The sequence below is a fragment of the Channa argus genome, chromosome 8 (genome assembly GCF_033026475.1).
Source record: "Channa argus isolate prfri chromosome 8, Channa argus male v1.0, whole genome shotgun sequence".
Classification (NCBI taxonomy): Eukaryota; Metazoa; Chordata; class Actinopteri; order Anabantiformes; family Channidae; genus Channa; species Channa argus.
This window is the reverse complement of record NC_090204.1, coordinates 11509051-11531861: the sequence shown is the minus strand read 5'-3', so window position 1 is coordinate 11531861 and position 22811 is coordinate 11509051. Positions and strand designations below refer to the sequence as shown.

Here is a 22811-nt window from a genome sequence, read left to right as displayed (position 1 = left end):
AGAACTGGATATTCATGGTCCAACACTACAAGGGTGCAGGCAGTTAGCTTTGGCATTACACTGCAAAATCTGGCTGCCTGTCAATATGGGCACAAACACCCTAATGTTTGAGTTCTGGGTGGTGCAACCAAACAAACCACAGGGCACTGTGTTCAAACAGCAGGCAGTTCTCTGCATGCGTCCAACATCACAAAGTCGTATTCCTACATTTCTTTTATCAACACTGCCATTGAAAATGCCTTTTTGGCCTAATGAGCGGACTGCGGTCAAAAGATGGGTGGCAAAATAAAAAAATAAGCCAGTGCTGTGATGATATTGGTGGCAGTAGTTTGTACTTTTCAAATAAACCCACAAAGAAGAAGCAGCAGATACCTAAAGCAGACAAAAGTAACTTGATGTCTGCTTATAACTGAGGTCACATACACGTAAAGTATTTTGTCAGCACATTGTCTCTTTTTGTTCCTCATTGCTATGGAAATCCATGTGTTGAGCCCGACATCCCAATCTAAAAGCAACGTCCGTACTCTCTAAATCTTATTACAGTCTGTGCAGAGTGTTAAAGGAGAAGCCCATTTTACACAAGGCCTCTGTCGACCTTTTGAGCACTTCCATATTTTTTCTCCTCACCAATCTCATGTAGGTTAGCTGGCAGAGCAGAACAGAGCGAGCACTGCTTATTATGTATTACTTTGCTTTTGTAGTCCCTCCACATCGTTACTCATCCTGTATGCTTAAAGGTGCTCTCCCCTCTGGCAAGCACAGCTATGACAGTCAGCTTGGAAGTTAGAAGTCTTTCAAAACTCCTTTTTTGCCTGTCTTCCTCCCCTTTTCTCTGTCTCGCTCTTACTCTTTCCTGGTGTCCCCACATCTCTCTCTTCCTCACTCACTCTAGTCCTCAGAGAGCACCTGACTGACGTGTTGTTCAAGGATGAAAAGCACAGCAGAGGGGAATCCAAAAGCAAACAACACAAAAATATACATGAGTTCCATACACACACGCAGAACTCAGTGCTGAAACCCTACGGAGTGCGACACTGGACACTTAAGGGAAGACAACATCTGCTCACTTCCATTTTTAATACTGTGAAAGAAACATTGTGCTGTTGTGAACTACCATTTTCACTTAGTGTAAATACAGTGTCAAAAGCAGAATATAGTTTTGGGAACACAAAAGCCCCGTTCCAAACTACACATTTCTGCTGTCCAGGTAGAGAGCTATAGGAAGTTTTTCAAGTGCCCACAGGCAATCACACTGTGACTAAAAGCCATTTTGCACAGTATATTTTGACAGACATGGGGCCTTTTGCCTTTCAAAGCACAGCTTTTACATCTTTTACACCAAGTTATGTAAGGTGTGCAGTGATGTTCTCTCTCTCTCTCTCTCTCTCTCTCAGTCCCTGCTTGGTGAAATTCAACCAGGAAACTGTATCTGCAGTGGCAGTAAGGTTCAGCAAACACACGCATGCAGCTGAAGTGTCCCGGCACATACACTCTGCTGCTCCTCGATGGGCAATCAGCCTCTTACATGACTCAAAACAAGCGAGCGAGCACCACAGGAGGATATGGACAAGGTTAGAAAAAGGCTAGATGCTCTGTTTGTCTTCATCCTGCTCCCAGCTTGTTCACCAATATAGATATTGGTGGACTTATTCAATTAGAATATTTGAATATTGGATATTGAAAGAAGGAAAGGTTTGCATAAGAATATACAGTAGATCTATGAAAACACTCAAAAGGAGAGTTTTCTACTGCTTTAGACCACTTACTGTTGTTGTCTTTCAATCACTCACACACATATTCAGCACATTAATATAATGGATGGAGCAAAGGCAACCAGACTCGAGAGGCTGCCCAGCCAGCCTTATGGACAGCAACTGTGACAGCTACTTATTATTCCACATTGACTTTAAAATGAGCAGTGATTGTGTTGCACTGCCACATTATTTATGGATCTCACAAAGTGGATGGCTGATTGAAAGAAAACTGAGACTTTTAAGAGACACGGGTTTCGGACAGGAACACATTCAGGAAGGTTGTTTTTAATTAATTATTCCTATTAGAAGGTTATTGAAATGCAAAATAATTTAGTTGTGTTGGTCTAAGTACAAAAAAGGGAACGGGAAACATTTTGGCATTCCCTAAAACATCACATTCTTGTGATCTAAAAAAACTGGTGTGTTCTGGTTAGTTTATTTAGTTTAAGTTGAAAGAGAAATGAAAGATAATTTATCCTGTGAAGTAAACAACCCATATGTTTAGTATAACCTTTAATAAAAGTCCACATGCATATTTATGTATGTGTGTTATACTGTTTGTATTTTATTTGTACAGCACTTTGAATGCTCTTTTGTTACATTCTCAATTTAAATGCAGTTCCTCATTATTCAAAACCTAAACCAGACATAAATAAATATAGATAATATTTTAAATACAAAATCAGCCCTGTGAGAGCATGGATAGTCTTTGGTTGTGTGCACCAGGATGTCGTGAGGAAAAAGAAGCTCTAAAGGATTAACTGTGGCTGCTCTATTACTTCCGACCTTTATTGTTTTTTCTTTATCCAGACTAGTGGTCATTACAGGCTGACTGCAATCTGTCGACATGTAGGCAGGAATCTTCTTAGCCCGCAGATTACACAAGCCTGTGTCTGTTTTCCCTCCCTCTGTATACCTGTGTAGTAGGCTATGTCAGTGACGAATGAAGTGAATGAAGTCATATTTTAACAGGGCACTACCAGAGGAATAGATTGCCATACTGACTAACAGAATGACAGATGCTTTGAGTGTCTCGCTGCTGAGTGACAGCAAACTGTCAGGGCTTTTGTGTGGCTCTCCTGCCGTCTTTTCATTTCAGATGCTGGCAGAGAGGGAGGGAGCCATCCATGCATCTGCAGATGAGTGAAAAAGCACCTAGGAGGCATATTTGGGCTTGTCAGACACAAGAAATCTAATCCAGACAGGCAAGAATTGGAATTTGAATGAGAATCCTGAAAATAGCAGCTGTCTCTGCATAATTGGAACAAATGAAAGTTGGATCTGCGGCTGAAAATAAACCAAGAAAACAACTGGGATGTAACATGACACTATTTGCTGACAGTTACAATAAGCTGGGGAGAGTCATACCACAGACAGGCTGTTGTTAGTTTCTGTCAAACTGGTGCTGATCCCTGATCTTGTAGGTCACAATTATGCCCTTTTTACATTCCTCCTCCATCCCTTCCTGCTGCCGTCCTCCCCTGCTACTTTTTTAAACCCCCTCTGGTATCTTAAGCAGCATTTCATTTGAGGGGCTGAGCGGGGGAAGGAGTAATCAGATGAGAATGGAAGCAGGGGGAATCACGTGGGTATACATTGGCTAATGGGAGATTAATAACACTGGCGTCTTGATTGAAGTTCAGCTACTCTCCCTGGCAATTGGGAAGTGAAGACAGGGTAAAGAAAAAGAGTCACAGAAAGAGGAGGAAAACACAGGGAGTTGTAAAGCGAGGACGATAAAGGGTTCTTAGAAGAGAGTAGAGTAAAACAGAGAAGAGACAGTGATGTGGAGAGGAGAGGGAAATAGAGAAAGGGAGTTAGAGCAGTGAGAGGGAGTGTGGGAGGAAGAAAGAGCGAGGATAGGCAGCGCAGTGCAGTGTGGGGAGAGAGAGAGGGAGAGATGTAGAGACAGGAAGCCTCTACGGCTTCTGAGCCAGTGAGACGCAGGAAGGCAGAGAGCAAAGACAGAGAGAGAGAGAGACCCTCGGCATCTCCAAGGCCAGACCAATGAGGGGGTGAGGGGCTCAAGAGCACTACAACGAAGAGGATAGTGGGAGGCGAAGAAGCAACAGAGGGGAAAAGCAAGGGCGATAAAATCAGAGACGACGTTCAGCAGGAAAAGGGGAGTGGGTGGGTGGGACCTGAGCTGAGCAGGGGAAAAGCAGATAAAAGTTTTTGAGACAGATTTGTAGAGCGAGGGAAGGAGAAAAGCAACTAAAGTCAGAGCAGATAGAGTCTATGTTAATGGCAAAGATAGGAGGAGATTCATGGAAAAAGAGGAGGAAGCTCTCTGTGTGTCAGGGGTCCTCGTGTTCCTCTTCTGCTCCTTCTTCTTTCTGTGAGGCTGCTGGACGTCATCCATCAACATGTTTTCTGACAGCAGGGCTTCAGCACCTGGGGAGCAAAAGAGCTTCAAGCCCCACGCCCCTCACTTCATCCCATGGCTGCGCAATAATCTAAAGCCCCACCACAGCAGTGACCTGGGGCTCAATGGACCATACAAATCAGGATCTGAGGTCCGAAACACCCTGATCCCATTGGAGAGACCCAAAGGGATTGGATTATTTTCCATCCAGGGAAAGGACCGAGCAAAAAAGGGTGAACTTCGCTGTAATGGCGTGGGGATGGCAAGGATGCTGCCAGTGGTGCTGAGGGGGCAGCACATCCTGCCAGGGAGCCTGGAAAAGCAAAAGGGGGACATTCCTGCCAGGTGGAACCAGTCTGCAGAGCTGGAACCCGACCCTAACACACAGATTAGCCCAGGGGACGAGTCACAGAGCCGGGTCAACAGCTCCACCTGTGCTCAGGACAACCACAGCTTTGTTCGGAACAACCAGCCAAGTCTCCTTCAGTCCAAGAATGATGGGAGTAGCCCCCCAGTGAGGAAATATGGGCCATTAGCGGGACCCCCTTCTGTACCTGTTCCTGTTCATGTAGTGCTCACTGAGGAGCCAAACTCTAAGGTGCCTGTTGTGATGTGCATGGAGGACAGGAGGGGAAAGGCGTGGGACTGCACCAGTCACACCACCTACAATCAGAGAGACCTCCATTCATCCAGCTGGCTCAGCTCAGACACTCAGGGACCAACAGAGAGGCAGTGTGAGTTCAGCTCCAGCTTTAGCTACATCAAACAACAGAGCAGTAACTGTCAGAGCCAGAGAGACCTGACGGTGCTGAGGAAACCACCTGTGGAGGGTTTTAATGGGTCCCTCAATGGAGTCATTGTGTCTACTGAGGTTCCTCAGACAGGTCCGAGCTGCACCGCAACTCCAGGAGCACCCAGGAAACACAGAACTAACTCGGAGCGCATTTCAATTCTGGGCCAGAACCAGACGTGGGTCCAGCACAGAAAACATAGTGAAGGGGACTCACAGAGGAAGGAGGCTGTCAGCAGCATGAAGGTGGTTCGAAACCAGATTAAACGTGTGGTGGGCAACCTGGAACAGGTCCTTACCGCACTGAGGGACGTTCAGCAGGAAATGAAAGAGGTGAGATGACAGACTTTTGTTGTTTCTGCAGAAGAAACAATAAAGACAACAAAACAAAAGGAGTTCAATGCATTTTCAAACATTTCGCTGACTGAATCATCAAATTTCTTTTACAGGACTGAAAATAACAGGGACCGAGTGCACCTCCCTCATTAGCTTAGACAATTTCTGCATGCAGGAAATGTTCATACTTTTTTCTAAAAAAAAAAAAATAACTGGAGGGCTTGTACTCTTACAGATAACAATGCAGGCCACAAATACATGTCCTCAGCAGAATATTACATGCATTAAAAGTCAGTTGCAGAGTTGTAGAATACAGTGTACAATCCACTACAGTCTGCAGTGTTTCTCAACCTCTCCTCTTTCATCTTTAGCACTCAGGCTCAATTCATGTGTCAATTTTCATAGAGGTGAATGTGAAAATAGTTATGCCCCATTTGCCTGATGCATTCAGAGGTTGTTGAGATGATGCTGTTTGCCATTAGGCAAACCTTCCTCTCTGCATCTCTCCTTCTGTCTTTTCTCCCCTCCCATCTCCTCCCCCACTCTCCCTCCTTATGGACAGATGCTGCTCCAGGCACAGCTGGATAACGTGTTTTTATAATCCATTTATTTTTGAGTGTCTTGCCTCGTATTCCTCATCCAGTAAAAGTGACACGTAAAACTCACATCTCAGCATTTGATCAGTATCTACAGGGTCACAGCTAAACCCGAGGTAGTGACCTCCTCATCCCGGCTGTGAGGTTTTGTGTGACTGTATTAATATAAGACTGATGAAAGAGCACATAAGCTACACAAAATGAGGTTAAGGAGGAGGGGTAGCAAGCAGACACTGTGATAGAAAATCCAACATTTTCACAACAGAGACAACAGATCAAAGGAAGATAAGAAACTAGAGAAGTCTGTGACAGCATATTTATTTCAAAGACTTTTATCATTCTTTTTAAATGAGCAGCCGCCCTCACTTTTATTTAATAACAATCCCTGTAATAAAAAAGATTTAGAATGAGCCTTTAAAACATTTCAAATAAACACTATACTAATATTAGAGTAACACTAAAGAGCTCTCTGTCATGCAACAAGAGAAAAAAATCATCATAAAAGCTAGCTCTCACAAAAAAACAATCTACTACAAAGGCATGTTGGATGATGAAAAATTTCACTATGACTCTGAACTTCAGCAAAAAAACGTCTCAGTTAACCTGGAAGAGTTACGTGAAACTAAAACAACTGAGCTTTACGACAAACATCTTTAAGCACTCGTCGGTGATCTGTGTGAGGACCAGACGGGTCAGAAAACAATGTGTTTAATAAACACTCTTGGGAGCAGGAGATAAAAACCAGAGTCCTCTGCTCTTTTATCTCCTCTGATTCCTGACATTATCAAGCAGCACCTGCCCAGAGCCACTCAATGTGCACATACACACTGTATTTCAAAGTAATGTGAAATGCCTCGCCCAAAAAGCTACAGCATAAAAAAAACAAAACAATTCAAACCATCTCATGACATCAGCAATGATGTTGTTGAACACAGAGAACAAAACAATAATTTATCTGTTCCAGCGGGGGCTGAGGATTTATCTGTGCACATAGAGCAGGTGGAGAGATGGGTCAAACATTTTCCCCAGTGTAATTTTCTCCAATCTCTTTAGCCTTTGTCATTGTAAGTATGTATGTGTCCACGTACATGATTGTGTGTTTATTACAAGCATTTATGTGTGTGTGTGTTTGTGTGTGCTGTGTAGACACTTCACATCACAGCCGTTGCAGGCATTTCAATACATGCATCCAAACGTATGCATTTTTTATAGCATCTTTTATACTGTGCTTGTACCATTTAGAGAATTAGCAGAAGGGAAATGAACCTGCATTCACTTTACACATTTCCCACAACAGTAATATCCTCCTTTCTAGGCAGAGATAAACATTTTTGCACCAAGTGGTACAAGCTCACGTGACATACTTAGCTTAGGGTTTAGAGCTATATATCTGGTGGGGGTTCACTTCTGAAATGCTGTAAATTATAAATGCATACAGATGCTGAAAAATGAATTATCTAAAACGGTATAATTTAAGATGTCCATATTATGCAAAGGATAAAGTACCAGTTTTTTAATGTTATTAAGAGTTTTTCTCAAACTGTTATGTCTCCAGCTCGAAGAAAACTCTGCTCTTTTTACTATTAAGATCAGCCAGTTTTAGATGAAAGAAATCATCTAAAAATGTATTGTCTTTAACTTTCATAATAGAGCGGCTTATTTAGAATGAAGAGATATCAAGTATTCTCTGGTCCTAGCTTCTCAGATGTGAACATTTCTTTAATGTTATTTAAATTTTTTTGTAACATTGTTGTAAATGGAATATATTGTTTATCTGAGAGGGTGCTACATTGGTCACCATATTAATTTCTTCATCCTTGTGTGTGTTTTATAGGTGGTGCAGCAGATTGACTATCTAACCTCGTCTATTGATCTGAATGAGGAGGAGCATCAGGGGACCAGAGGAGACAACAGCACAAGGCCTCCCAGTAACAGCAGCTCCAGTTCAGGATCCAGCTCCAGCGAGTTGACAGTGGGGAGCACCGTCCACAGGCCTTCAGAACCTAAAGAGCAGCCAGGAGCCACAGACTCATCCAACACACTCAGAGGAGGTCAGCATAGTGTGCAGCTGTGTCCACTGAGCTCTGGGTTTTCATCAGAGAGGAGCCGAACTCTTCGGTTCACCTGTAGTATTGGTTCTTCCTCCAGGCCTCACAAAAAGACACTCACTTTATTCAACTCACCTCAACTTCAGAACCTCACCACCCATGACTTTACTTTGTCTCCCCAAAGAAGCCTTCCTACTCGTCCTCCCACTCCTGGTCTCTCCCCTCTAACAGTAAAGCTCCAGCCCCCCAGCAGTCCTGGCTCTCAGCCTCACTCTTCTGCGTCTTCCTCCTCCATCAGGCTCAGCCCCATCTCTCCTCCCTCCCCTCTGCCTCCAAAGCCTCACCCACCTCCAGCCCTTAGTCCTTCTGTCATTATAGAGACCAAAGTCGGGTCTTATCAGACCCCACGAAGCCACCATCCATCTGCTGGCCCACTCTTCCCTTCAACCAAGCCTCCGTCTGCCAGCTGCCCACCCACCGACATAGAAACTCAAACTGTGTCCAACGCTGAGAGAGAGAGGCAAGCGTCCCCAATAGGGTCTGTTGGTGCAATTCCAAAGTTGTGCACAACCACTGCAGATAAAGCTAAACCACCTTCAAAACAAGGCCACAGAGGTCGCAAACCACCACCTTACCCCCACCACAGACTCTCTGAGCACACAAAAAAATTGAAGGAGCCCCGGAAAGCTCCTCCTTATCCAGAGAAGAGAAGGCTGCTCTCAACTACCGTGTGAGACAATGAGGCAGGGGGGAGGCCGATCGAAACAGAGCCACATTCACAGCACCAGCCACGAGACTGCAAGAGCGGAGAGTGATTTAAGGCTCGCCAAGTTGAGCTTAGAACAAGTTTCCAAGGTGACAGGATGTAGAGGAAACTTGGGTGAGTATGTCAGTAAGAACAGGTTGGCAATGCAGTCCTCCTTTCCCCTCTCACCTTTTAGATAAATCTCTTGAGTACATACAGTGAACATACACAGGGCATTACAACATCTGTCTGGGTTACTGCTCCGGTAACAAGAGCTTCTATTACAGATGCTCACTTTGCTCCCAAGCTCTCAGACTCCCACAGACTGCACCGTTAAAGGGCAAAAGAGAAGGCCTAATTATATAGGAATATGTGGGAAAGTATAATTATCGCAAGATGAAAAGACAAGGTAAGAACTGATGCACTTCACCCCATGCAGCAAAACAAGTCCACTCACATGTATTTTGTCTGGGTTAGATAATTGCTGTCAGGAGTCGTGATTGTATAATGAGAACTCAGTGCAGCTCAGTCTACTTTGGCTCAGCAGTGTGAAAAGTGAACAGAAAGTGAGACCAGAGATCTGTGATAGATGTGGAGACAGAAAAGGTTTCATCTTATGAGAAACTTATGACGAGAAGAAAGGCCAAATAAGAAGTGAACAGGCTGAGTCCATTCTGTGCTGAGTGGGTCAGCACCCTAGCACTGGGGCGCGCATCAGGGGAGACAAGGGGCAGCTGGCCATTCGTTGTATCCTTGACTGGGCTGCTGGTGTTACAAAAATCTCATCTCCTATGCTGCCTATCACTTGACCCACCAGGTCACAATTTCCATCTGTTCCCCTCCAAATGTCATTAGATGCAAAAGAGAGAAGTAGAGGGAAGGTGTGTGTTACAGAGGAAATGGAATGATCAAATCAATAAGGCACAGCAAATTGATTACTCATTTGTTATGGTACTTTAGTGCCATCTGGTATCTGGGTTATTCTCTATACTTCTAACTGTAAATAAATCTTTTAAAAAGATAAAAAAAACACAGTACTCTCTCTCAGTACAAACAATATGTACAAGTAGGTTAACGCTGCTGTACTAACAGGTTTACATGTTTCTGGTATTTATAACGTGAGTCACAAGTTTAGGAACCATTACACTATTGGGAAAGTCATGGAATCACTAGAGCATCAGGATTCTTCCTGTGGGCACCATGAGCATCTGTATATAATTTTATTCAACAGTTATTTCAACAATTGTTGAGCTACTTCTAGCTGAGCCAACATGGTGAACAGTTATCTGCATTTCGCATGACTAAAGAAGTTTCTGTTCAAAGCTCCTAAATGCATGTAATTATAATCTGAGCCATGGTCTGGACTTTCTATATTTTCTGATTGTTTATTATAGGATGTAGAGTAAACATCTCTTGTGGGCCTAGATGATAAACAATAGTTTTACATGTTCAGGCCTTGAATAACAGCATAAAGGCAGCTCTGAGTCTCAGAGACAGAGTGAAGTAATGATAAACAAAGACTTATTGTGCTACAGAGACATATTACTCAATGGAACAACCATCTTGAGAACAAAGTATCCACGTTTTTTCCACAAGGCCAAAAAAAAGTAGAAAAAAACAGGAAATTATATTTTGAAATAGTCACAGCTTTGCTATAAAATGCTTTAATTACAAGTAGCAGAGTCTGTGGGAGTTTCCTGGCACTGTTTGTTATGATCTTGTTGAAACTCAGTTCTGCCAAAGTGCTACTATACAACAGATTCTCTTTGCATGAAATTGAGATGTGACATACAGTTACAGTCTATATTTTGCATTAAAAGACAGTTTGTGGGTATTTCTTGAATCATAGAATTACAAACAATGATGAAAATTATAATCAACACTTTTTTGTCTTATACATGTGTTTACATTCTCCTATGTGCCTCTGGTTTTAATACATCCTCTCTGCAAAGTCTTTCTATTCAAGAAATTAAGGAGAAATAATGGAAGCTCTTTATCTCAGCTCATTTCATCATTTATCCAAGGACATTATATGTTAATTTAGTACATTTACAGAATACATTTTAAAGTAATTTTTTTAATAATGCCTATTTTAATAATCTCATATTAATTTAAGCAAACAAGAGGACTTTAAATTAGGAATAAATTAGTGATGGGACTAAAATTATATTAGTCAGATGTGACGGGGCATAAAAATGCTCTCCACCATGTTCGCTGTGTCCCGACGGTGCTTAGAATATTAAATGCCTCTATGCTGGCACTCAAATTTCCCCGTCTTCTTATGTTTGCCCTCTAATGAGGCTGTGGGAGATCATGACTGACACAACAAGATAAAAAAGCATAGTTATCGCCAGAACAGTGACAACGTCTTTATTGAAACATCCATCATATTTCATCATGAATCAGAATAATCATCAAGTAGAAAAAGGAAACACGTATAAAATAAATAACATCATGTTTTTTTTTTCCTGGGTCAGGATCTGGATGTGATTATTTCCTGGTGTGACCCCAGAGGGATTCTCAGTGGTGACAGGGGGATACATAACATCTCTGTGGAGAATTTCCTCAATTCCAGAGGATCAGACAGATGAGAGAAACCAAACAGAAACCAAACCAAAGGTAAAAAAGCTGCAGAGAGTAATCTGAAAATAATCCGACCACAAAATCGAATCAGCACAATCCTCCAATCTGAAATCAATTCTCACAACTCATCCTCTGGACACTTGTGTGGATCGAGGAGGGCTGGATCAATGGAAGGAAGATAAATGCAATCCTGCTTGCTACACAAGCCGGCAGAGAAAAGAGGACGTATAATAATGACGTACTTCTGAAACCTGCACTATATCCTGCCTGATCCACACATGTGCCAGTGAAGGATGAAACAAAAGGTTCAAAAAGGGTTGAGGAATGTCGCTGCATCTCGAACCATATTGTCTACCAGCCAAATGTCTGCATGCACGCACTACGTTTTAATTTTTTTCATAACATTTTTATATGATGTAATTGAAAGTTTACTGAACCTAAAATTAAACCGGAAATCGGACAAAATAAGGTTTGTGACAGTGCAGTACCAGCTACAGGTTTGCAATGAAAGTGTAATTTTTAATAAATGTCATTTTTTTCTTCTTTCCTGAGCCCCCCAAGTGTCCTAAACAATGATTCTTTTTATCTTAGTCTTTTATCGAACATGCCAATAAGATTTTTTGGTGTGCGTTTTTTTGTGCACACAGAAGGATAAATATGTTTTGAGACAGAGTGAGTTACACACTTTCCTTCTTTTTCTTTAATTTGAGAGACTTTATCAAAACTTTTAATACAGTTTGTCCAAAAACTGAAGGAAATTCTGTATATCCTTCTCTTAATACTATGTGATGAAACTGCCATCTGCTCTATTACAAGTATCGCTTATGGCCAAGGAAAAGAAACTTATCACAAATAGTACTGATTCGTGATATGGGGGGGATCAAATGTGATGCTTAGTTATCTGGAACAGATAAACAGACAGAGAGATAAAGACAGAGACCGAGGCATTCAGCTAAGCCGTAGCTGAAAGCAGAATGACACTGAGAAAAATGTGATCATTTGTGTGTTTATGATGACAATATCAGGCATTACTCACTGTCCTTACAGGATTAAACATAGAGAAATCCCTTTCTACTCCAATAATGTTGTCTATACTTTACAGGACCCAAGACACAAACCCACTATATATTCATATACAACCTGAGTGGATCAGAGAAGATTTATACTGTAGATGTTACAGGATCAGAATAGAAAAAAATATGGAAGCACTTTATCATATGGCAGAATTTTAATTAGGACATGATGTAACAAAAAAAGGATACTTTACTGTTTTTTTCTTTTTGTCCCACGTATCATAAATCCATTGTGCTAAGAAGGTACCAGGTAATCTATGTACTGATATATCAGTATCCATCCTTCATTAAGTGAGCTGAACCATACAGAGTCCAGACTCAGAGCTCAGCAAGTTGCTCCGATTGGTCAAAACATGACCAAAGCCGAATCAAGCTTCAGACGAATTACAGCTCATCGTGTCTTGTCCGTCCAATCACAGTCAGTTTGGATAGCTGGGCGTTGAACTTTCCATCAGTATGGGTCACTACAGATGAGACGGGAAAGAAAATTACATTCACAGACTGTTAAAAAGCAAAACACAGTGTGACTGATGCACGTGAAACCAGCACATCATCTAAACAGAGAGCTGCAGTGGTCGTAGCTTCAAACCTGCAGTCCAGTCGAACCTGCAGTGCATATTGGCAAGAATAGTAACAGCAGTAGGAAATGAGGGCTGAAGACATCAATGTGCACAATCTACAGCTGCTGCAGTTTTGACACTTATGCCACCTGGAGGCAACAAGTGCTACAGCTACAGCAGTACAACTGCCTTTGTTTCCTCATTAAACCTGCTGTTTGTGCGTTTACTCACCCAAAAAAATATAATAGTTTTGTTCACTAGCGCATATATTTTGCTGAATAAGGACGGCCTTTGTGTTCATTCTGCTAATATTGTGTTCAGATTATTTTAGATGAAAGTGGCAGGAAGTCCTAACCAGTTGTTTTATTCCATGAAAAAAAACATGAAATTTGTCGGATATAGTAATGTAAGCTGAGCATGAATTTGAATATGGGTGTTACTGCATTAATTCATATACATCTGTTTATTAGAAGAACCGATTAGCTTTGAACAGGTGATTACTGAGTCCAACAACACCAGTCTAATGCCCAATTTCTGAAATTGAATAATTCAGCATTTTTGAGATAAAAAAAGAGGTTCATAGACATGGTTAACCTAGCATAAGAATACTGCCAGCATACCAATTCCTTAAAGGCCTGGGGGTTGTTTGTTTGACCCATACACATACGCAGAAACATTACTTTGTGGGTTTTACGAGGTTATGGGGTTTAGCTATTTCCTTGTTTAGTTCAGCAACAACCATTTCTCTATTACTCTTTTCCTGAAGGTGGCACTACCCATGAGTCTTTATCTGCTGGTACATCTCTCTCTCTCATGGGTGGTGCTGATTTGCATATTTATAGGGATTTGCTGATTTGCATATTCAGAACTGGTTTGTCAACAGCTTGGTGTTGTGGCAAATTTGTAGCCTTTTTTTTGGTTTCTTTTTGTCCTTTTCGGCATATCCCGTGATTTCAGGGTAGCCACAGCAGATCTTTGCCCGCATGTTGATTTGGCACAGTTTTTACGCCGGATGCCCTTCCTGACGCAACCCTCCCCAATTTCTACCGTGCTTGGACCGGCACTGCACAGCTGGGGATGGGAATGGGCTGTTAGGGGTTCAGTGTCCTGCCCAGAGACACTTCGACATATAGCCGGGACCGGGGATCAAACCACTGACCCTGTGGTCCGTGGACGAATGTCTTACCAACTGAGCTACCTACTGAGCTCTGCCCCTACTGAGCTTAAACATATTTTTGTTTTGAAGGTGACTTAGTGTATAAGTGAGTTCATTTATGTACTTTGCAAGTGCTGTTGAGGAGTTTATCCCTATAAATTATGACTAGAGGTGTATCCAGAGATGAGATTACCCTTAAGTCTCTGATAGTTGGGGTCTGTAAGCTTCTGTACTGTGGTGTGTAAACTGCTAAAAATGACAGCTACAGTAAATTGCTATTTGGTGAGACTTGTCAAATCGTGCTAATCACAGTCTGGAACTGAAGCCACAGTGGGGATTTGTGCAGAAACTGAATAACAACAAAAAATGCTACAGGGACAAATGGCAACCCACTCATAGCTGGAGCATATGCTTTAGAGGGAAATCAGCAGGGAAGTCGCAACGTGACGGCAAGAGGGAGGGAGGCATAGAAAGAGGGAGATTGACATGACATGCAGAGGGAGTTGATTGAATACTTAGAAATACAATCAGTTTCTCACCTGTTGAGTCTCCTATGGTGATTTCCTCCCGCTTCAAAGGCACGTCACTCTGTCCTCCTGCCGCTGTCTGTGACTGGAGACAAATACCGCAGTAGTGGTGAAGTGGAGGAGGAAAGGAGAATAAACAAGGAGAAAGAGACAAAAATAAACAAAACAGGATGAGAGGCGGCACAAGAGATGACAATTTTTTTACAACAGATGGGCCAGGGAGGTAGGAGGATGTGACAACAAGGTCAAGTAGATGCTGTGTGTGGGTGGCAGGTGCATTTGTTTGTGTGTATGTGGTTATTTTTGTCCCATCATTGAGTGGAGTTATTTTCTTCATGTTTGTCTTCTACTTGCAGATCACAGAAATGGAGGCAGAGAATGAGGAGGAAACACATGCTCTCACTAATGACAGAGTGTTAGGACTGCCCTTGCTGGGGGAAGGAAGTGTATCAAGGTGTTGCTTCACTTCACCGACAACCACATCAGACATAGAAAACACAGAAGACCTCCACTAAGTGACTCGGCCAGACATTAACCTTCCATGAAACATTATGAGCAAAGAAATGATGATGCAAAATTTGACTTCCAGGAGAAATAAAGTTTTTACTTTGACTGTTTCTGCCTGTGTTAGTTTGTCAGAGTTGCAACTATTTGGGATGTAGCTCAAATTGCCGTTAAAGGACAATGGATCTAAAAATGTACAGCAGCATGTGACGGGTTTCCATGGAGACATAAGTATTAGTGGAGGGCATTGTGCAAAAGACAGACTCAAACTGTATCTGTATTAGGACTGACAACTCTCACCCCCTTTTTCCAACTGGCTACTGTGCTTAAGCAATGAAGTCGGTCAGTCGACAGATTCGAGAGCTACAAAAATTTTCTTAACCTGTCAACCAATTGCTTATTACAAAAATAAATAATAAATTATCTGATGAACAGTAAGGTGCAGCTGTGCTGATATTCACCCCAACCGGATTTATACATAAATGCTGCATGCATACTCCGAGGCCAACAGTGGCAAACCAATTGTGTCATTACAGGTGATGCACATTTTCCTGTATCAGATCCCAATATAACACAATGAAAGTGGTTTCTATCTCACAGCTATGGAGTTTAAAAAGTAAACAGCAAGGCAGAAAAATCTCCCTATAATGTAATGCTTTAGCTTGACAAATGTATTTGATGTATTGCTGGTACATAGGTGCATGGTTTTCACTTGCCGGCTATGCAAAAATATTTGTCAACAATATTTTTGACTTGATTTTTTGACATTTGTGCAGACACTGTAAATTGTACCCTCTAAAATGACGGGCTCACACCAAAAAGCTTTCATCTCTGCACTGACAGGAGGCCTGAAACAGCAAAGTAGTATCAAGAAAAAACCTTTACTACAGTTTAATCTTTGTTAGGTAGTAAAGTCCTGAGAGCTTTCTGTCCAACACATGCTATACTCCATCTAATCACTCAGCAGGAGAAAAGCTGAGGAAGTGGTTTATCATCCATTGCACCAACAGTATTGTAACTATACTGTGCATGTCCAGGGCTTTCAACAAATTACAACACCAAAAACTATTGATTTTGGGTTTTTTTTTTGGTTTTTTTAGGTTAACTACATAACAGTGAATTGGTTACTGTGATATTTTAAAGAACTTGCACTGAAAGTGCGGTTTTCATTTTAAATTAGCTAGAAGAAGAGTATTTTACGTGTTAAAGATTTCTAAACTTAAACATGACAAGAATTTCTTTTTGTCATGTTTAAGTTTAATAAAGTTCCCAACGTAACTCTTTTTATTATACAACTAAATAAATCTAAATAACAATAAAGTTGCATCTCAAACTGAAAATTTCACAACAATACCAAGCTGTAACTGACTAATTCAACTGCAAGGGGGCACAATCCAGTATCTTCTTAAGCCATTCCCAAGTCTGGATAAATGCAGAGGGTTGTGTAAGAAAGGGCATCTGACATAAAACACATGCTAAACTAAACATGCAAATCGAGACTTCAATACTGGTCGCAGGCCGGTTAACGACGACTGCCACCGGTGCTGTTGACCTATAGGGTGCCAGTGGAAATTGGGCTACTATTGGTCGAAGTATGAGAGGAGGAAGGCGTATTTGTAGGCAAAGAGAGAGGAGGAAAGCCAAGAGTGTAGGACTGACAGTAGGGACTTGAATGTTGGGACTATGACTAGAGAGTTGATTGAGATGATGTAGAGAAGGAAAGTGGATATACTGTGTGTCCAGGAGACCAGATGGAAAGGTAGTAAGGCTCAAAGCTTAGGAGCATGGTTCAAGCTGTTTTATTATGGGTCAGATAGGAAGAGAAATGGAGTAAGACTTACCCTGAAAGAGGGAGAGTTTGTGAGGAATGTTCTGGGGGGGTTGTCCAACAATCTCACAGTTGTTGGTTCAAACCCGGCTCCTCCGGTAACATGTTGAAGCGTCCTTGAGCAAGACACTGAACCCCAACTTTGTTGCTCCCGGTGAGCTGATGCAGCTGCCACATCAGTGTATGAGTGTGAGTGCGAATGGGTGAATGAGGAGCAGTGTAAAGTGCTTTGAGTGCCAATAGGTAGAAAAGGGCTATATAAGTGCAGACCATTCAGCATTTAAGAGATTTCAATGGACATGTTGATTAAGAGAACAGAGGTGATGAGAATGTGATTGGCAGGTTTGATCTCCAGGACAGTAACACAGAAGGACAGATGGTGTTAGACTAAATGTAAAATGGCTGTAGTAAACACTTTCTTCCAGAAGAAAGTGTTTACAGGAACATAGGGAACATATAAGAGCAGAGGTAGAAACACTCCACAAAGGTGGACTGCATCTTGTGTAGATGTTGTAATCTGAAAGAGATTAGTGACTGCAAAATATTGGTAGGGGAGAGTGTAGCCAGACAACACAGGATAGTTGTGTGTAAAATGACTCTGGTGGTAAGGAAGATGAAGAAGGCTAAGGCAGAACAGAGGACTAAGTGGTGGATGTTGATAAAGGAATAATGTTGTGTAGCTTTCAGTCAGGAGCTGAGACAGGTGACTGGACCACTACAGCTACAGTGATCAGGGACGCAGGTAGAATGGTACTCGGTGTGTCATCAGGAAAGAAGAAAGTGGAACGCAGGTGGTGGAACGAGGAATTTCAGGAATTTATACTGAGAAAGAGGTCAGTTGAGAAGAAGTGGGACACTGAGAGGACTGAAGAGAGTAGGCAGGAGTACAGGAAGATGCAGCGTAAAGTGAAGGTTGAGGTGGCAAAGGCCAAACAAAGAGCATAAGAGGACTTGTATGTTAGGTTGGACACTAAGGAGGGAGAAGTGGATTTGTATTCGAGAGGCGAGGCAGAGAGATAGAGATAGAGATAGGAAGGATGTGCAGGAGGTTAGGGTGATTAAAGATAAGGATGGACATGTATTGAAAGGTGCCAGGAATGTGATGGGAAGATGGAAGGAGAGCTTTGAAGAGTTGATGAATGAGGAAAACGAAATGGAACAAAGAGTAGAAGATGTGACTGGTGTGGAGCAGGAAGTAGCAAAGATTAGTAAGAGTGAAGTGAGGAGGGCGATGAAGAGGATGAAGAGTGGAAAGACAGTTGGTCCTGACAACATACCTGTGGAGGTATGGAAGTGTCTAGGAGAGGTGGCAGTAGAGTTTCTGACTAGTTTGTTTAAATAGGGAGTCATGGAGAGTGAGAGGATATCCGAGGACTGGAGGAGAAGTGTACCGGTGCTGATTTTTAAGAACAAGGGAGATGTGCAGAGCTGTGGCAACTACAGAGGAATAAAGTTAATGAGCCAAACAATGAGGCCGTGGGAAAGAGTAGTGGAAGCTAGGCTCCGGGCAGAGAGCATTTGTGAGCAGCAATATGGTTACATGCCTAGAAAGAGACAACAGATGCAGAGAAGGTCATAGGGAGTTGCATTGTGTCTTCATAGATTTAGAGAAAGTGTGTGACAGGGTGCAGAGAAAGGAGCTTTGGTATTGTATGAGGACGTCTGGATTGGCAGAGAAGTATGTTAGAGTGGTGCAGGACATGTATGAGAGCTGTAAGACCGTGGTGAAGTGTGCTGTGGGTTTGATAGAGGAGCTCAAGGTGGAGGTGGGTCTGCAGCAAGGATTGGCTCTGAGCCCCTTCTCTTTTGCTCTGGTTATGGGAGGCTGACAGATGAGGTTAGACAGGAATTTCTGTGGACTATGATGTTTGCAGAGGACTTTGTGATATGTAGCGAGGTGAAAAAGGTGCAGGACTTTAAGTACTTAGGGTCAACGGTTCAGAGCAACAGAAAGTGTGAAAAAGAGGTGAAGAGGTGAAGCAGGTTGGAATGGGTGGTGAAAAGTGTCAGGTGTGTTGTGTGATAAAAGAGTATCAGCGAGAATGAAAGGAAATGTGTTCAAGATGGTGGTGAGACCAGCGATGTTGTTCGGCTTAGAGACAGTAGCACTGAAAAAAAGACAGGAGCCAGAGCTGGAGGTAGCAGAGCTTAAGATGTTGAGGTTATTTTTGGGAGTGACGAGGATGGAAAGGATCAGGAATGAGGACATCAGAGGGACAGCTCATGTTAGATGTTTCGGGGATAAAGTCAGAGAGGACAGATTGAGGTGGTTTGGACACCTCAATGGAGATTTATGGATGTAGTGAGAGAGGACATGAAGTTAGTTGGTGTGAGAGAAGAGGATGCAGAGGACAGGGTTAGATGGAGGAAGATGATTCGCTATGGCGACCCCTGAAAGGGAACAGCCAAGAGGAAAAGAAGACTAACCTGTAACTGACTAATACACAAGTCATCTTGTATGATTTTATAGTTTCCTTAATCCCTATATTTTGTTACATTGAACTCAGCTGCAGTTGGAAGAAAAAAAACACAATTTGCCCAAATGACACTAGGACTGATGGTAAGCTGCCAACAGTCAAACTGGCAATCACTGTTGCAGACTAACATCAGTTCGCAACATAAAAACAAGAACAAGATGGACAACAATTGCATATAACAGTTGAGAGGGTCATGTTCCTTAATACTTACATATGCGTTGGCATATTCAATTTTGGTTCCCTTCATTTCAGCTTTGAACTGAGTGAAAAACAGGTATGATTTTCCCTGAGGTCTGCAGAAATGAAAAATAAATTTTTGTTATCAGCTTTCGGTCATTTGCATTCACTCACCCATTTAGAGTCAAACATGAAAACATTAAAACTTTTGGAACATCAGGCTTACAGAGTGAGCGAGTTGTGTGTGTGTGTGTGTGTGTGTGTGTGTGTGTGTGTGTGTGTGTGTGTGTGTGTGTGTGTGTGTGTGTGTGTGTGTGTGTGTGTGTGTGTGTGTGTGTGTGTGTGTGTCTAACCTCCACACAGAGCAGGAAAACAGCTTGTCATCGTCACTCAGGCCCACACTCATCAGCCATTGCTGTTTGGCACAAAAACAGAATAATAGTTTTGCTTAAAACCAGCTTAAATTAAAATGCAATAACAGACTGACAGAGAGAGAGAGGAACTCACCTCATTGGTTCCCCCTTGTGAAGCATAAGTAAATGAGCATTTGTACTCACTCTGTAATAAGACAGGGAAACATTGATCTTAGTTGGTGTTCAAGCTATAGGGAATAACAACTTCTACTATTTTTAGAAATTATTTGCAGCATGGCAATGACTGCAAACATATAGCCTGAGTCATTAGGAACTATCTTCTGAAACAAGAATCATGCATCATACAGATATCAGCATTGTGATATTGGACAGACAAATTCATAACATTACGAAGAGCTGTGGCTTTTTGTTAGTTTTACAATGTGCTTAGGAGAATTAACCTGCGAACTGCCTTTAAAAGAAAAGAAGAGTTGGTGTTGTTATAAATGATTTTATAAAGGGTGGTCACACCAAATTTAATATGATCAAATTTTTATGTTTATTGCACATTTTTGTGAAGCACATCCCTGGTTGAGATCAGAGCTCACAAACATGAAATTAGATCAGAAGGAACTGGTTTTGAAAGTTTAAGAGTTACTCATACCATCTCTGAACTGGAAAGACCATTGCTCTACACCTTAATACTAGCATGTTAAAAACACAAATTTATATGACAGAAGTTAAAACTGTATTACTTGTAATTGTTTTAATGTATGTTGGTGTGTGTTTGTGTATGCAATGCTCCTTAGGGGGAATTATCTGTATTGTTATGTTTTTATTTTGTATATACATAATGTGTTCTTAAAGACATTTTTTGATTATTAATATTTTAGTTTATTTTTATTAATATATGATTAATTTATTTTATTTTAAGATATAATAATCACAAAGTCATAGGCTCAAACGTGATTTTTGAACAGAGCCAATTGTCAGCCAATCCCTGTTCCCGTGGTGGCAACGACGTGTCAGCATCTCACAGGCTGTGTCGTCATCACACTGCGACTAAAACTGACCAGCGGAATGTAGTTTTTCCACTTTAAAATTCTAGACATATCAAAATGTTTAATGAACACTCTTTAATAAATGAAGTAGCTCCCCCTCTCACACAGTAAAAAAATAAATAATTGCGTGTTTAATTCTTTTACTGTTCTCTCAACTAATAACTATTCAATAACAATGGAGACATTTACAGCAGAACACTCGGTAATGTAGACCAACGTTACATTCAAACAGAGGACTGTAAATGTTACACGATAAGATTCTACCGGTAGATGTGTGTCAACTAATGGTTGATAAATAAGAAAGTTGCAGTTTAAAGTAAGAACAATTAGCACTTACAATCCCTTCTGTGAAAGTGTGCACAACTCCTCCCGGTTTAACGTTGAACTCCACTGTCTTCGTCCGATCAGTCGAAGCATCACTGGGGACAACTACTGAAATCAACACGAATACAAGCAGAAATGCCGAGTTAAAAACACAAATCTTCGTTAGACTGGCCATGTTTTCCTCTGCTGAAGTGTGCTGGTGATTCGCTGTGAGTGGCAGCCCTGGCAACCAGGTGTGCGGTCGCTTGTGATAGTCGTCACGCACACTGACATAGCAAGCAAACTGAAAAGCAAAAAAGCTCTTTTTTCAGCTTTTAAATCATACTAATTTATTCGTATACATCCTGTACATATAATTATTTGTTATTCTTGTACTGCAACATTATTGTAACGTTACCTTCCCTGGCCACACTGTGCAGCGCTGCTTCAGTGGGCTAAGGTATATTTTAAAGCTGTTTTTTATGTTAGATCAGTCCCGTAAAAGTCAGACACCTTGGAAGTGACAAAATCACCTATATAACCTGTTATTCTAGACTAAACTACCATGTAGTACACAAAATAGCTACATAATGGGGTTGATAATTATAATTCAACAATTTGTGTAATTCTAAATTTGGCCATCTTACATATTAAGTCATTTTACTTGTGGTATTTTGAGTATATTTTGATACTAATACATATACAATTTAACATAGGTGAATTAATGCTTAACAATACTGACAACATTTACAATAATATTTATACATAATTGCATTTTAGATGATGTGGTACACAAAGTTTTGTTTTTTAAATTACAGTAAATTTGTACTCAGCAGATTTAATATTCAACCTCTAACTCTCTTACCTAAACCCAAACAATATCCTAGCTGGATAACACAGATAACTACACAAGCATACAGAATGACACAGAATGGGTGTATAGTGGTTTGTCAAAAAATGAAATATTTGAATAAAACCTGATAATAAATGGTCTAGTAGCGGTGAGGACTATGTGTGGGCGACTGTGGCGCGGGAGCAGTTGTCCACCAATCTCACAGTTGTTGGTTCAGTCCCCACCTCCTCCAGTCATATGTTGAAGTGTCCTTGAGCAAGACACTGAACCCCAACTTAGTTGTGTGTTGGCTAGCTGCATAGCAGCTCCCCCATTGGTGTATGAGTATGAGTGTATGTGTGTGTGAATGGGTGAATAAGAAGCAGTGTAAAGTACTTTGAGTGCCAATAGGTAGAAAAGTGCTATATAAGTGCAGACCATTTACTATGGATTTGGAAATGCCCTTTGTGCACATTCTTAAAAAAAACATAACACAAGGCTGTTTTTATGAAGCACCATCAAAATACCAAGCTCTGCTCCTCTGAGGTATGAAATAACATAATACAACTTAAATGAATGACTGGCTCTGGATATGAGTGCTTTATGCATTCAGGTCCATTGGACAGAATGGTAGTACAGATTCATCTACTTAAACAAATACTCTCAAAACCACACAAGTCTGCAAGCAAATGTAAGTAACAACATCAGCTCTAATATACATCAGTCTTGTGTAAAACAGTATT

The 22811-nt window shown here is 41.4% G+C and overlaps 2 protein-coding genes across 3 annotated transcripts; one reads left to right on the top strand and one right to left on the bottom strand.

Annotated features, from left to right (window-relative positions):
• The first annotated feature begins 1407 nt into the window (after positions 1-1407).
• Positions 1408-15145, top strand: LOC137131291 (serine/threonine-protein kinase pakG). Of its 2 annotated transcripts, XM_067512355.1 has the most exons (4): positions 1408-5242; positions 7676-8769; positions 11112-11253; positions 14890-15145. In XM_067512355.1, exons 1-2 carry the CDS (start codon positions 4121-4123, stop codon positions 8621-8623), a joined length of 2070 nt encoding a protein of 689 aa, XP_067368456.1. In that variant the 5' UTR covers positions 1408-4120; the 3' UTR covers positions 8624-8769; positions 11112-11253; positions 14890-15145. The 2 variants fall into 2 exon arrangements, with proteins under 2 accessions (XP_067368456.1, XP_067368458.1); XM_067512357.1 differs by lacking the exon at positions 11112-11253.
• mydgf (myeloid-derived growth factor) lies at positions 10989-21513 on the bottom strand. Its single transcript, XM_067512358.1, has 6 exons — positions 21271-21513; positions 20027-20077; positions 19873-19934; positions 19554-19635; positions 14546-14618; positions 10989-12754 (listed from the first exon to the last, which is right to left on the bottom strand). The coding sequence occupies exons 1-6, from the start codon at positions 21430-21432 to the stop codon at positions 12675-12677; spliced, it is 510 nt and encodes a 169-aa protein (XP_067368459.1). The 5' UTR covers positions 21433-21513; the 3' UTR covers positions 10989-12674.
• Between the last annotated feature and the right edge of the window lie 1298 nt (positions 21514-22811).

Coding starts and splice junctions, on each gene's coding strand:
- LOC137131291 (XM_067512357.1), top strand. CDS start 4,121: ATGTTTTCTGACAGCAGGGCTTCAGCACCTGGGGAGCAAAAGAGCTTC. Junction 5,243..7,675: donor TTCAGCAGGAAATGAAAGAG/GTGAGATGACAG, acceptor TGTGTTTTATAG/GTGGTGCAGCAGATTGACTA.
- mydgf (XM_067512358.1), bottom strand. CDS start 21,432: ATGGCCAGTCTAACGAAGATTTGTGTTTTTAACTCGGCATTTCTGCTT. Junction 20,078..21,270: donor ACACTTTCACAGAAGGGATT/GTAAGTGCTAAT, acceptor GTCTTATTACAG/AGTGAGTACAAATGCTCATT. Junction 19,636..19,872: donor TTTTCCTGCTCTGTGTGGAG/GTTAGACACACA, acceptor TCATTTCTGCAG/ACCTCAGGGAAAATCATACC.